Source organism: Epinephelus lanceolatus, chromosome 12, assembly GCF_041903045.1.
Source record: "Epinephelus lanceolatus isolate andai-2023 chromosome 12, ASM4190304v1, whole genome shotgun sequence".
In the NCBI taxonomy this organism is placed as follows: domain Eukaryota; kingdom Metazoa; phylum Chordata; class Actinopteri; order Perciformes; family Serranidae; genus Epinephelus; species Epinephelus lanceolatus.
The window spans coordinates 41,207,791-41,223,436 of NC_135745.1; the positions used below are offsets into that span (position 1 = coordinate 41,207,791).

Below are 15,646 nucleotides of genomic sequence, written 5' to 3' on the forward strand. Positions count from 1 at the left end.
TCAGTTTATTCTCCATATCTGTCTCACATAACCATTTGCTCCAAGTCACCGTCAAGGTCTAGTTCTTCAATCTAATTGGCTGTATGGAAATCCCAGTTTAACATCTTGCCCCTCTTTCACCACCACCCCCACCTCCAAAACCCACCCCACCCGCTCCTCGTCATCCCTCTTCCCAGGCCTCCACCCAGCCCGTCCGGAGTGGTTTCCATCTCATCGGGACACACTCAGCACCAGTCCGTCCCAGTGTACGAGATGAAGTTCCCAGACCTGTGTGTCTACTGATCACAACATTGAAAGGAACAACACATACACACACACACACACAGACACACATGCATACTTGTACAAAACTAGCTGAAATGCAAAATCAAAAATGCTAAGAAAGAACTACACAATCACAATCTGTATTCCAGTCTCCTGTATTCAGACCAGCACAAAGTCGTCACACAAAATGCAGCAAAACAGCCATTTTCAATTTGATATGAAGAGATGTAAAAAAAAAAAAAAAAAAAAAAACTTCCTTAATCTCTTTCTAATTCTGTTTGAGAGCCTCAGAAGTGAAGCGGTACTTCTAAATCCAAAAAAGCCATTCAGCTGTTATTAAAACTTGCTCAACATCTCTTTCTGCTCTTTTTAAATTCCTTAACTCTTACTTAATTTTGAAGCAGACCATTATTAACCCTGCCAGCTCTAAACAAACTGATTTGCTGTATTTTGTTGCCTGACTAACATACGTGAAACTAAACATACAAGTCACCAAGAACAAAAACAAATGAACAGCTTCCACTCTGAGATTTCAGTGATAGATGCTGAATCAGATGTTGCGTCCCAGCATGCCTCCGATTCGGTATCATCTCTGGTCTGGCCAAAGCTTCACACCTTGTACGCCGTAGTCTCAAATTAAACTCTCGTACAAACGGCTAAAAGCAGTCTCAGGGTTAAACCTTGAGTCTGGTTTTTGCTGTGATGCTCCGTCTTCAGAGCCAGCTTCTGCCTCTTAACAAGTATCTGTTCTTATCAGTAGGCGTCAGTGCAGTCGCTAATAGGTAGAAATGTTCAGTATATTAGCTGTCAGATAGAAAATCAGAAATAACTTCACTGGTGGTAGAAGGCAGGTTAGTTTTAGGCTCACTGCTGCTCAGTCTAATCAGTCTTCACTGTTCAGTCTTTGCTATTTAAACTCAAACGTCATAAACGACTTCAACAAGCAGCTAAGCTTCATGATTGGAAATTAATTGAAAGCAGAACTTAACTGGTCTTGAACTGCTTGGCAGAGACTCCTAAAAGACAAGCCAAAGAGAGTTTTCAGTGCTGCTCAGCAGAAACGGCTCGCTCATGCTTGGTGATTTTGTGTTTGCTTCTGATCTTGTGTTCCAGAGCTCTTGGAAATGTTGAGTATTTAGACAGAAATGTTGGAAAGCTTCAGTTTAACAGTGCAAAAGCATCAGGAATAAGAAATCAGACCAAAGTATTGTTTTTTAAGAGGTTCATAAATTCCATTTTCATCGCTGAGTCATGTTATCTCAGTGGTTCTACTTCAATTTAAATTAGATTGTAAAACGATACTAACAGTTGATGTTATGTGAGGTACGAAGACAAAGATTTTCTATTTGGCAACAAAATCTCACAGCGGTCGGTGTTGTTTGCCAGTTTTTGCTAATTTGTTGATGCTGTGTCTCCAAACCAAAAGCAATATATAGATATTGTGTCAGCATGATGTTCAGGTGATTGTGAAGTAACTGTAAGAGACATCCGGAGTGTTGGTTTAGCAGCCGTGTCATAAGAACGTCTTCCTCAAAATTGAATGGGTCAGAAACAAAGTGGTTGAAGGAGAGAGAAATCAAAAATGTGAAAATGTATGTTCAGGAAACAGGAGATAATCTCCAGCACCAGCCTGCAGAGACTCATTCTTGAGTGTAAATACAGCTTTTGATTATCAGCCAGTGTCGTGTTGATGTTTGTTTCCAAACAGATTTGGAATGAAACCCTTTAATCCAGATCTAATGACGGAGGACTCAGATACAACATGACTGTTTGTTGCCGTATTATTTTCCTCTAAATGTCTTCAAAGCCAACAGGTCATGAATATACAGAGCGAGCACAAAACTTACACTGACACATTTTAACTCTTTAGAGATGTGAACTGCATTGAAGGATAATTCATTTTCCATTTGAAATAATTACATGCACTTATTTTGCCTAATATTAGACTGAATTGACTCTTTGCTAAGCCCCGCCCATTTGTGATGGTTCGTCAAGCTGTCAGGTCGAGCATGGAGCCCACACTGTCACTAACTGCACTCCGTGAAGAACTATTATCACATTCTTGGGGGAAAAATTCCCAGAGAGAAGCAGACAGAGGGGTCTACAGTGTGTGTTTGAAGGATGTATCCAGGATGTCAAACTGACTCAGCAGCAACAACAGGTTAAAAAGACAAAGATAGTTAGAAGCTAAAGCCGAACTATAGGCTACAGATCACAGTGTAAAAATGGCGATCGAGACAGAAGACAATGAATATAAAGGAAAACTTTATATTCCAGCAGCTGTGTGGCATCGCAGTGTGTGCAGATGAACTGTGTTTGCCTCCCCTGTGCCACCAACTGCCAGACATCCGCTGCTGGTTTCCTGAAGGCGCTCTGGGGGAATCCAAACAACGTTTATGTGCACACACTGCGATGACACACAGCTGGTTGAATATGAGCAAAGTTTCCCTGCTTCCCTTCACTGGTTCCTGTACAGCAGGGTCGGTCTTTATTCACTGTTGCAGTCATGCAAAGGCAAAAGCAGCATGTGTATACATTCAGTAGGCTATATCTTCAGTAGCTAGCTAGCTAACCCTACACTTTTCAGGGTTTGATTTTGGTTTTGGAACAGGGAAGAAACGTATATCTGTTTCCAACCTCTCCAGGTAACGAGTGTCATTAATACACGACGTGCCCCAGGTACAACATTTAGCTCCACATCCACAAAACCAGACTGAAAATGAACGACTAGAGTCAATGGAGCACAGCTGTGTTGTTGTCGTACGCTGGTCTGAGCCGGCTGATGCTAAACTATGATCGGCAAGTCGTCGTTCCAGGGGCAGGACTTAGCAAAGGGTCAGTTGTCAACACGTTACACTTCTTTCCCATCTTCAGTCTGACATTGCATCCACCCCACACTGATTTCTGTGAGGGAGGGGGTTCGATTTTCCCTAACTAATCACTAGAGACCAATGTGTCCACTTCTAACATCATTTTAAGTCCACATTGATGCATAGCCAGGACAACATATGTGTTCTTTGGCTCAACATATCACAGCACTTATTAGGGCTTTGCTCAGACTTTGAATGTTCAGTTACTGTTAGTTTACGCTGAGCACAGAGGAAGATTTTGGGCTTGATGTCTGTTGCTGTCTTTCATGGATGTGGTCAGGCGTCTAGCTACAGAGGAAGATAACGTTGGTTGCTTACGTCTAAATAGCAGAAATAACCATTATTAGGCGTTACGCTGCAGCTTTTTGAGTTGCTGAACAAGTCAGAGATGTGAGCGGTTTATCTGAGGTCTGAAGATATTGTGGTGTTGCCACCTATGAGTCAGTCCTCATGTGCCCCCTACTGGTCATACTTTTTAACCCCACAGAAACATAAACACAGGTTTTTGAACAGTGCAGTTCGTGTGACAGCTTTTTGTCAATGCATACACGTCGTTAAAATCAAGTGCTGTTAGTTTGTGATATTGAATACACATTTATCTGTAGATGCTCAGCTCCAGAAATCTAGCAGTGGCATCAACTGTAAAAAGACGCTTTTCTTTCTTTCGTCCAGCAGGATGACTTTGTTTTATACTTCCTGAGCACAGTTAGTATGTTGGCCGTGTGCAGCTCCAGTTCGACCTGCAGCTTTGAACTCCTCACAGCTTTGTTGGCAGCTCATGAAAAACCAAAACACGTTTCGTTGCCAAAGACAGAAGTCGTTCCTCTCTCGTTCTATAAATTCGAAATGTCTAAATCTTTAAATACTGGAGTTTATCAGAGTCGGCATCCTCCGAGCAGCCATATAGAGAGTTTCACTCCAAACAAAGAGACCAGCAGCAGCTCATCAGAATTAACCCCCGCCTTCAGCCACTCTGAGACAAAGCACTGACATTTTGGAGGATTTAATCATCTGTGCTTTTTCGACAGTTACCACAGGGACACGTTTTGTCTCCAAAAGGGTTACAGGAGGCGTTTTTGGAATGAGATCCTTCATATCTGCTGGAGCTGCAGCTGTGATCTGTAATAACAGATGGTTATCAGTATTTCCTCTGATCTGAGCTCAGTGTAGGAAGAAAAATCCCTCCAGTTGGAGGCAGATACCTGCTGCCACCGTTTGGTCTGAGCAGCTGTGCAGAGCACATTGCCGCCGCTGCTTAATTCCAGGTTGAAGGTCAGTGCTTTCTTTCACTCGGAGATTACTGGTTTTTGTGTGAGTGTATCCTCGGTAAACTAAGCTCTATCAGTTGACCAGAATTAATGAGTCTGGCTTGGTCTTTATTGCGCCTTTTATCTGTTTAGAGGTGGACAGAATTATACAATGAATGATGGAAAAATGAGATGGAAAAGTGAATGAAAGAGACAAGAAAAAATTGCGGGGCTGTTTTGTATGTGGCCGTGTATGTTTCAGATGGTTTTGTATGTTAAAGGTTGTTGATTGCAGGTTGTGTCCCTGAACGAGAAAGGTTGGCAAAGTGAGCTTTGTTTGAAATCACCAACATGAGCCTGAAAAATATGAACTTTGGCTGGTAATTTTTAATCTTCTTCAGAAGCCACTTTGACGGCAAAGCAGCTACTGACCCCATTTCCACCTGGTATTGACGCACACAATCTTTAATCTTTTCAATTTATCTGCATGTGTAAAAATACACATATAATGCAGCAGAACGCGTTGCAGTCTGAATGCTGTTTGATCAGACCACATGTCGAGATGATCTGGCTGATGTGATCAGATTTCTGTGGGTGTACTTGACGTCTGTACAAACATTTCCATTTCTCTGGGCTCTTTGAGAACTTCTCATCCTCGTTGGTTTAAAGAAATACGTCACCCACAGAATGACTGTTAGTACGTCAGTTAATCAGCCTGTGTTACATTGAATTCTGAAAAAAAACCTTATTTTTCTTGAATGCCTCCACAGTTAACGAAAATCAAAAACTGACAGTTCTTGCTGAATTAAAGTGAAGGCACGACATTCACCACCAGCAAAACTATATAAAAATATCTGTTTATACACTTTAATGCAACTCATGCAGTATAATCCAAGTCTCATTTATCCAATTAAGGGCTGCCCCCGACTAAGAATTCTCGTAGTCGACCAATTACTGTCATCAGGGTCCATCAGTGGACTAGTCTCCTGCATGTTTCTGATATGAATGTAATGATTAAATGATATATTTTGGTGGTTTGAGTTGAAGGTGTGAGAAAGAATAGTATCAGTAACATTGTTAACACTGTGCTACATTACAGAGAAATACAAACCGTACTAATGAACCTTCATTAATATAGGCCTATATTTTATCTCCAAGTGCACGTCACACACTGAGCGAGCCGCCTGTTAATGACGCTGTGGGCTAATGGGCATGTAGCTACTTCCATGTTTCAGATGATACGTCATGTTTGTAGTCGACCAATGAAGATGAGTTTACATATCACCTTGGGTTCGTCCTTCACCTTCTCAAAATGATCCCACACTTTGGATTTCCTGCCCGACATGTTATTAACTAGCCTGTGGAATAACCGCAGGTACCAGCCCTGGAGATTAACCTGACTCCTGTCTGACTGCTGAGCGTGGACACTTCCTGTGTCTGTCCTTTCACATTAAACTCCCACAATGGTTTGGATTGGTTTTGATGAGGTGCAGCTCCTGATAGTGTTTCATCTTTTTGGTTAATTTTTTTCTGCGACGAAGCAATAAATGAAATCTTGTTGACTGATGACCTCTCTGGTCGGCTAGTGTTTGGTCAACTATTAGCGGGCAGCCCCAGTCCAGTTGTATTCTTAGTACTTTTCAAACACGTGCATTTTCACTAAAACATTATTAAGAAGCCCTCCACATGAGGTTTTAGTGAAAACTGGTGTGGAAGTACTGAGCTCACAACTGAATGAATGAGACTTGTTTTCTTTTTCCTCCAAAATTAGCACACATATGTGTTTATTTTTTTTTTATTTAAAGCACAAGAAAACCTGCTAAAATAGATGATAGATTCTTTTCCCATTGCCAGTACACCAGAGCTGTGTATCCCAGAGTACCCCGCTTCAAAAAATCTGAAGTATCCCTTTAATACCAGGTTTAAATGGAGTCTCTGTTAGCGTCCTCTGTTCTGAATATGGTGTTTAGCTGACTGCAGGTGGCTGGAGATGTTTGGAACAAACCAGCCAATGTGAGTTTTGGTTAAAGACGTAGTTCCTCTGTAGAGTTTGTAGTCTTTTGTCAGGAAGGGCAGGATTCAGAGAAATGGAAATACCTTAGATCTTTTCCTTTGTATATAAAAAAATGCATTAAAACGATTTTATCTTTTGTGCATATCTGCGCTGCGTAACGTCTTAGCTTTAAATGCTAACTCTTATGATTTAATATCATAGCTCTACATAAAAACATGCATTATATGAAGTAACTGCATGATATCTTAGTATGACGTCGTCGACCCCTCAGGGGGCGCTGGGAATATAAATCCATCTAAACAAACTTTATCGACTGAATCTAAAAATCATATCTTTCTTCAAACTGATGTAAAATGAGCCAGCACAGTGGGGACATGTCACTGATTTGAGTTTGGAGGAAAGTACGATTTGCACAGGAGATGAACAGTTTGCTTAGATGTGGCTGGAATACATGATCACTTCCTTTATGAATGTGTCATTATAGCAGTATATCATATATTTTTGTACATTTTATGCATCACGTATCGTCAAACTGTTGCCTGGTAGAGATTTAGAGATTGGGAGATGTATACTTGTCGATCACATTCATCATGATGAAGACAAATGCTGATCCCCTTTTATTTTAAGATTTTACATTTGTGTTGTTTACTATGAAGAGGACGGTTCAGGGTTTCAATGGGATTGTGCAGTTCTTATCAATGCGGGAGAAATGGTCTCATTTATGAAAATGTTACTTGATTTTTTTTTTAATGTAGAATCCATTATATCATTTCAAATATGCTGAAAAATTAATGAATATTATATCTATAGTCAGATGATGTCAGTTATTTTTGCATACTACAGAGAACAGAAGAGTAAATCAGCAGATTTCAGCTTCTAGGTTTTATTTTCCTCCCAGAAGTTGCAGCTTCAGCTCAGACTCATCAGCAGAGTTTTAGATATGAGATCATTTCTGAGAAGATTCAGCTCCAGATTCACTAAAATTAATTTGCAGAGTCAGTTTACAGTTCTTGTGGCTTTTAGATTAGAAACAAACCCTCTAAAAGACCACAGGGCAAAACAGCCACTTCATCAACATTAGAACAAGTGCAAACTGCTTAATCATCGTCACCAGTATTCTGATGCTCTTTAAATCTATTTAACAGCAACGTTCTGTGATCTGAAGCCTGAGGTTTGCGTTGGACCCATTTAGGCGTCTTGAAAACAAAGAAAAATCCTGTTTCATGTGTGGAGCTCACAGTATAATCACATCTCTGAGGTTTAATTGAGGTTATTTGCAAAACTTCTTGCTTCGCCTGACACATGATAAAAAATAAATAAATAATCAATGGTTTTCAAACTGTGAGGCGCTTCCCCACACGGTCAGCAGTTGGAGCAGCAGCAGAGTCTGTGACACACAACTCGTGGAGGCAATTAAGGCACTTTAAAACGTTAGCGCCTGATTGCTGCAATTAGAGTAAAAAATCGTACTCCGTCTCAGAGTCAAGAATCCAGTGACATTATCTGTGCATCCATCAGATCATTTGCCAGTTTGCCAAAATGTAAACAAAAAACAGGGAAACTTTAAAAGTTTTAAAACCTATAAAAGATATTTAAGACTTTCCTTGAGACTTAAGCTCTAAAGCTGCTTTCACACCACTGTGTGATAACCATCCTGACAACCAGCCACCTCCAACAGCTGCGATGACAGGCAGGTGATTCAGTGAACAGTGGCAGAAGTGCAAGCCAGCCATACTGTAGCAGGAAAATGGAAATCACTGAAATTACCAATGATTTCTAGCCTGGTGAGATCATCCTGTTGACGTGAGCTCAACATTCTGTTTGCTCTCTGCATCAGTCCGGAACGTCTTCTTCATCACAAATGGAGCCAAGTGATAAATGATGCTTTTGCATACACTTGTTGTTTAATTGTTATTGACTCTATTTCTGCAGTAATTTCACTTACAATATAAGAGTTAGCGCTTGTCGCTTCATGAGACGCCATGACTGTTCTGCAAGCTGCCGCCTGCATTTTACGTCATCAACTACAGCACAGTCCCTGATTTGCTCCAGTGGAATATACTCTAAATACCTGGATATGAGCGAGTCCAGACTGATACAGTGAGCGAAACAGAATGTTGAGCTCACGTCATCGGGGCGATTTTATTAGCCTGAAAGATTTCTACATATTTGGACAGTTTACCTACAGTAGTATCTACATTATCAGCTCCTCCATCTTGTCTTCTTTCTGCTATCGTGATGCTGCATTTTAATTGTCAAAAGCCAGGCGGCAACTGCCAAAATTTCAAAATGGTGAAGTCAGAGTGGCAGAGCTAAATCTGTGCATGTGGTGGCAACCGCTTTATTCCCCCTTCCGCCATGTTGGAAACCGCTTATGACTGGAGGCAATTTACCAGCAGTGGTGTGAAAAATGTATGAATAAATTTTAAATATATCACACCGAGCAAAGTGAACTCTTGTACTTGCACTTATATTCACGAGTTATTGAGATTGCCAGCGTAGTGTGCAGCATTTTCATACTGTAATATTCCACTGTTAATAGTGCCCAATTCATGTACTGTTGTTTCATGCTAAGGTTTTGCACATACTTAAAAAATCGCACATACTTTAGTGCACTAAACAACATGTTGGTTGGAATTTCAGATGCAGCTAAAGAATCATAGCGAGAGTCACAAAATCCAGTCATATTTTAAACTTTCTTTCAAGTTGCACTGTCAGTTATTTTTTTGTTAAGCTGCAGAAACTGTTTTGTCAGAAGATTAAAATTTTGGTAAACGTCAATTAAATAGAATATCATGCCCATATTATATATTGTGGTCCTTTAAATTGGCTGCAATCTGAATTTTAAGAGCTTTGCCCATTTTGAAAATAATTAGATTAACAAAGAATGGATACGTATGATACTAGAGTGAATCTGGACCTGAATCTGTCCTGAGCTGCAACTTCATGTCAAAGCTGATCGATAAATAAAGTTTAAATTAAAGTAAATGATCTGAGAACAGTCTGAAGCTTCAGTCTGTGAATGAATCATCTCCACTACTTTTGGTAAAGTATTTAATAGATTTAAGTCAATCAGTCACAGATGAAATATTATACTGAATAACTGTCAGAATGAGATATGATGTTTGCACTTTGATCACTGTGTACCTGGTACTATAGCAAAAATGAATCGGCACAGATTAGAGCGTGGTACAAGTTGATCATTAGAGGTATTTTTCTCCCAAATGTTCAGTTTGTGAAATGTTGTATTCAAGAATAACTCTGTGTCAAACTGTCAAAAGTCCCTCCTGACTGGTGACTGAAGTCAGAGTCAAGTCTTAAAATGATAAAAATTAAGACGGGAGAATAAATCAGTAAATGGGGTGAGATCATTTCACTGCTGACCTGCCTTACGTCAAAATGCTGGACACACAAATTGCTTTAAAAAAAAATATTAACGTGATTCGTCACTTTTCAAGATGGACTTTTCAGTTTATCAGCTGAATTCTGCAGAACAATGAACAGAAGAACAAAAAAAAATCCGAGCTTCTGATGATGTTTTCTTATGTTTGTGATGCAGCAGTTTGTATTTTTGTGCCAGTTTTAGAGCTCAGAGGTGTCACGTCTGTGTTCGGCCTTCACAGTGACAGACTGCTAAAAGCTTGGCGTTGTTTCAAACACACTGAGGATTTTAACCACTAGACGGCGCTGAGGCTCTGCTCCCGCTGCGGCTTCTGAAAACGGGTTTCAGTGTGATTAAAGAGCAGGAGTTACTTACTGTTTCATTCCGAACAGTTCCACATCTGCAGAAGTCCTACATGTAGAGTTTCACACAGTTTACAGGGATAAAAACGACCTTAACTTTGATATGGTTTTGGTGAGGGGAGTTTGAATCATAAATGACAAAATCGGCATAATATTTGAGATAGCTGAGTTAGACACAGTTTCATTACTTTGTAGGTTGAAACAAAAACATAATCCTGTGAGTTTTTTCTCTGGGAAGTTTATGGACGACCGTGAGTCAAAAACCGACAATTCTTTATTGCAACAATTTTCGTTTTTAAAGGGATAGTGCACCCAAAAATGAAAATTCAGCCATTATCTACTCACCCATATGCCGAGGGAGGCTCAGGTGAAGTTTTAGAGTCCTCACATCACTTGCAGAGATCCAAGTGTCCTGAAGCCCCGACATAAAAAGCTGTTTGGAAAAACGTCATTTGAACTCTGTTTTTAGCCTGTTTTTGAGTTCAAATGACGTTTTTCCAAACAACTTTTTATGTCGGGGCTTCAGGACACTTGGATCACTACGGACGAGCAGTATGGAGATATTTTGTGGTTTCAATTATGTGTTTTTGGACGTTTGAATCTGGGGCGCCGTCAGCCTCCATTAGGTGGAGTTGTGTTGCTACCTCCTCTCCCCTTGGATCTCTGCAAGTGATGTGAGGACTCTAAAACTTCACCTGAGCCTCCCTCGGCATATGGGTGAGTAGATAATGGCTGAATTTACATTTTTGGATGCACTATCCCTTTAAAGTATGATCAATTACTCTCAACCTTTGGAACAATATGAGAGACAAAATAATCTCAACTCAAAGGTCCAGTTATTGACTCTGATGAAGACTACGTGTTTGAAAAGTTTTGAGTTCCTCTACACCGGCGATAGCTGTAGGCATTTTGTTTGCAGATTGTCCGTCCAATTCTCCTGAATGCCATATCTCAAGAAACCTTGAGGGCATTTTTTCAAATTTAGCACAAACATCCACTTGGACTCAACAATGACTTTGATTCAGCTTTGGTGGTCAGAGGTCAAGGTCACTGTGACCTCACAAAACATTTCTGGCCATAACACAAGTATTATCATGCTAATTATGAGGATAAAATGATGACATGATGACATTTTAAACCCAAAAGGTCAAAACTCAGCTTCACTGTGACGTCACAATGTTTTGTAAAAACACTTTTCTGGCCATTACTCAGCGTCTTGTCTCAGGAACAGAAGGGGAGACATTTGGTCAGATACTGAATTGGTGACACTAATCTGATTGTGTAGATCTTCTGCGCTGTCGGGGGGAAGATGTGTGTGAAGCATCCATGTTTTCACACACATGGATGTAAACTGTAAGAGAAACGTATCTGGTGTTCAGAGGCATAAATTTGTGAGGTATTAATTATAGTTTTGATATTGCCAGGATCTACCTTCTGTTTTGGGGATCAATCATGTGATTGTTTAGTCAATAAAAAGTCCGCAAATAATGAAGAATCTCCAGCTCAACTTCCCAGAGTGACTTAAAACCCAGAGATATAAACATTTTAATGATATTAAACCAAGACGAGAAGCAGATCCTCACACTGGAGAAGCAGGAACCAAAAAATATTTAATATTTTTGCTTTAAAGTTGGCAAAATTTTGGTGCATTTATTTTCTGCATATCAACTAATCAATTAACACACATATGATTTCAGCATGATTTTTTTCAGACAATCCTTCAGTTTACTTTTAAAGTCTTTGAAATCATATTGGGATTAACTTTAAATAACAAGTGGAACCAACAGACGTCAAATCTGTTTCTGAAATGTCATTAAATTATTTCCTCTAACCTCGCTGGCAGCAGAGCCTCAGCGCTTCATTACAAAGCCTCTGTTCAATAGTAAATTGTGTGTTGAGATTGATGTTCGAGACTCAAATAAAATGTTTCTATCAATATTGACGAGTTGCGATGTCTTTATTACTGTCAGCTTTATTTTGAAGGAGGACACAACGAATGAACGAATGCTTGCTTTTATTATTTTTTTTATTTTCTGAAGAGACGTTCCAGTTCACAAATCTGTAACAGAAAACCCGAAAAATCAGAGTAAACATTTGATTTTTGACGTCATTTCTATAAATTAGAACTTCTGTTACTGGAAACAAAATAATCTGACAATAATCTTTAAACAGTTATTCCCCAAAATGACTTCCCAAAGCTAGCTTTACAAAGCAATGCATTCGCTTTTAGTTGCCCTCCTCCTCCTCCTCTTCCTCTTCCTCTTCCTCCTCCTCTTCTCCTCCCCCCTCTTCCTCTTCCTCCTCTCCCTCCTTTTCCTCCTCCTCTTTCACCCCGGTCTCTCCGGGTTGGTGCCCTTGGCTCTGCCCTGCACTCGGCCTGTGGTTGTGGGTTTGAATCCCATCGTGTCTCGATGGCTCTCTGCTCTCCTCACTGGAGGGAGGAGGAGAAGGAGGAGGTCCTGTGGAGCTGCCCGACGATCCAGCAGGAGGATTCTTTGGCTTGTCTTCGTCCTTCAGGTCAGAGCTTTCATCACTGCAGACAGACAGTGGTTAAAATACCAACACTGTTCGATTGTACAAAATCATATGTAGCACTTAAATCGGTATAATAAAAAATAATAAAAAACACTTGCTGCGCCTTTTTATCATTGCCAGGCAACCATGCCATCACCTCCTTATACTAACATTTCCATGTAATCAATCTACTGTTAATTTTCGTTTTTATTTATCTTCCAGTAATCAGTGTGTAGTTGCTGCCATGTTGAGGCAGAGGGTGCTGTCTGTAGCTCTGGTTGAGGGTGAGAGGCTGTCAGCAGATAAACAGAGATCTGTGTGGGTACATGAGACCCTAAAAAAGAGGCTGGATCATGGGGAGTACCACCAGTTGGTCCAGGAGCTTCTTCTCCATCATGGACGTTTACAGTACTGCACTCGAGATGGTGGTAACTGTGGTTCAGAGCGTGCGAGGCGTGTAGCAACGCAAAAACAGCGAGCAAAAAACTTAATTCTCATTTAAAACAGTTACGAAAAGTCAAACTGATGTCAAATTGTGACAGATTTCTCTATGTGGTCATCTGCACCAGGCACGCCACTGATGGTTATATGCTAACATCAAGGTCACATGTAATTTACTTAAGTTCCTTCTCACTCACCTGTTTTGAACTTGGCGTGGTGGAGGTGTGTTTGTCGATGTGTCCTGTGTGACGAAATTTATGTCAGAGTTTCCTCCCTGCAGCTCCACACTCTCCTCACTGGACTGAGGGGAAAGCCGTGGTTTGGGGGGTCTGCTGGCCCGGCGGCAGGGTGGTCCGGGGCCGCGGCACTGCTGCGCCGGCAGGCTGTGGTTAAAGTGGGCCGCTGCCATGCACTCTGCAGTCGTTTTGTCACACACACACTGCAGCTTGTCACACACGGTGACGCCCTGACCTGAGGAAGAAATGGCAATGATTAACGTGAGGTTAAGGAAAGGTATTTAGCAAAAGAAGTGGAAGAAATCTGAAAGTCAGCAGACTCTGATAGAAAAGCAAGATTAGCGAGGTTATGTGACCCCTGCGGGTTTGCTTCACAAAAAGAGGTAAGTTTGGTGTTTTTCAAGCCTTAGTTGAAGTGAATGTTGACAACTAAATAAACACACTCTAAAACTCAGATTAAAAACAATAAAATTACTTGTAGAGTGTCTGAAATCATACGCAGAATCAATACATTTAGCATGAACAAGAGAAACCGTAACTAAAAGCTTCAACACTCAGCTGTGGCAGCTGCAGGTTGGACTTGCATTAGAGTTTCTGTAGACAAAAAATCCGAGCTTCTTTTTGGATGCTGACATGAGACCTCCAGAACAGATCTGACATAAGATTCAGATTAAGGTACTTTAGTTGTTACTTCACTGTCCTCCTGTGCTCAAACAAAGATTTATGTTACTGTGTTCTCAGCAGACCTGAGGGGTATTCCAGGTAGGAGGTTCCACATACTCTGTGTCTATCCCTGAACTCTGAGTTGATTTACCCTGAGATGGGAAACTTTGAGTTACCAGTTCCAGAACAGCTGATTTGAGTTAGTTCAGTCAACTCTGAGTATGTTCACTCTGAGTTAAGCTGACAATAAAAAGCCATCATCTATGGAGCTCCGACTCCACGATTCACCATGGCAACAGGTAAATAAAAGACAGCGCCTCCATTTGAATCCAGTGGATGTAGAGATATTAATGCATGTGTAGCAGACGGTGCACGTTTATCTTTAAAAGAAGAGCCTGAGTCAGAGCGAGGAAAGTGTAAATAAGTTAACCATAAAGTTAATAAAAAAGTGTATTCATCATTTATCAGACTTACATTTCCTTAATGAAGATCAAGTGGTGGAATCTGACTGTGTATCAGGCTGTAGATACATTACATTATATTAATAATATTTGTTCAGATTTAATCTGATGGGGAAAAACACAGGAGGCAGAAGATTTAAAACATATAGGCTAGGCTATAGATCAAAGACATAAAGACATGACTGTAAACTCACAGTCTGACCCAGTAATAATATGTTTGGTGGTTTGCACTTAAAGACGTTGAGGTTAAAATACAGTAGATTTGAAAATGCTGGACATCTATTTGTATCTTGACTCAACAGCATTCAGTGACTTTATTTCAGCTACAAATGTAGTAAATTTAAAGACAGTGAAACGCTGCACCATTGCTCACTCAGAAATATGAACATATAATCCCCAATATTAGGCTATAGGAATTATGTTCCATCAGTGCGACCAATGACATCAGTGACAGAGATCATTAGTCATTGATACTACGTGTCTAAAGCTTCATACCCATTTTTAACATTTAAATAATTAGACCGACACATTATGTGCAATAAACATTTGGGAGCTGCTCTAACAGACTGACAGTCTGATCCTTGTGCACAGTGTTATAAAAAATAATAAATATAAAAAGGACAGAGGTTTGATTCTGAGCTGAGGGTGAATTCTCGCTGTGTAATATTTGAATGTAAAGACAAAAGCTGATGTCCAAAGAAATGATTGATGTGCATAAATTCAGTAACTTCAGACAGTCCTGAGTAACAAAGTAATATCCAGCAGGATTTAGACTGTGACAGACGGTAAATCTCCGCTAATGAATGCGCTTCGATACAAGCTTTGACACAGACTGAATGAATGAGGAAATGAAACAGCCTGTAAGAGGGAGGAGACAGAGAAAAACTCAGGGTTTATTGAAGAAAACCTGCCAGCGAGCAGGTTAGGCCCACAGACTCAGTTGCCATGGTGATTGACTCACAGTTTGATTTACCTCTCTTTCTGGAACTGAAAACCCAGAGTTTCCCTCATCTCAGGGTAAACTTACTCAGAGTTTTCACTAAACCCACTTTCTGGAATACCCCTCAGCTGTACTCACATCGTGGTTTCCCGCTCTCGCAGGAGATCTGAGCGTTGAGCTTTCTGTGTGACCTGCAGCCCATGGAGCTGATCTGCTTCAGGCAGCAGTGATGGAAGAAGCAGCACCTGATGG

The 15,646-nt window shown here is 40.5% G+C and overlaps 2 protein-coding genes across 7 annotated transcripts in view; one reads left to right on the forward strand and one right to left on the reverse strand.

Annotated features, from left to right (window-relative positions):
• Positions 1–12,077, forward strand: part of efr3a (EFR3 homolog A (S. cerevisiae)) — a 217,255-nt gene extending 205,178 nt beyond the window's left edge. For all 5 annotated transcript variants that reach the window (XM_078173425.1, XM_078173427.1, XM_078173426.1 and 2 more), the window contains one exon: positions 177–12,077. In XM_078173425.1, coding sequence (XP_078029551.1) covers positions 177–282 — 106 coding nt within the window. In that variant the 3' untranslated portion in view covers positions 283–12,077. The remainder of the gene's footprint in view (positions 1–176) is intronic.
• The window catches only part of oc90 (otoconin 90), a 44,731-nt gene continuing 40,524 nt past the window's right edge, over positions 11,440–15,646 (reverse strand). For both annotated transcript variants that reach the window (XM_033649791.2, XM_033649790.2), the window contains exons 20-22: positions 15,533–15,639; positions 13,292–13,565; positions 11,440–12,672 (exon numbers count right to left, since the gene is read on the reverse strand). In XM_033649791.2, coding sequence (XP_033505682.2) covers positions 12,366–12,672; positions 13,292–13,565; positions 15,533–15,639 — 688 coding nt within the window. In that variant the 3' untranslated portion in view covers positions 11,440–12,365. The remainder of the gene's footprint in view (positions 12,673–13,291; positions 13,566–15,532; positions 15,640–15,646) is intronic.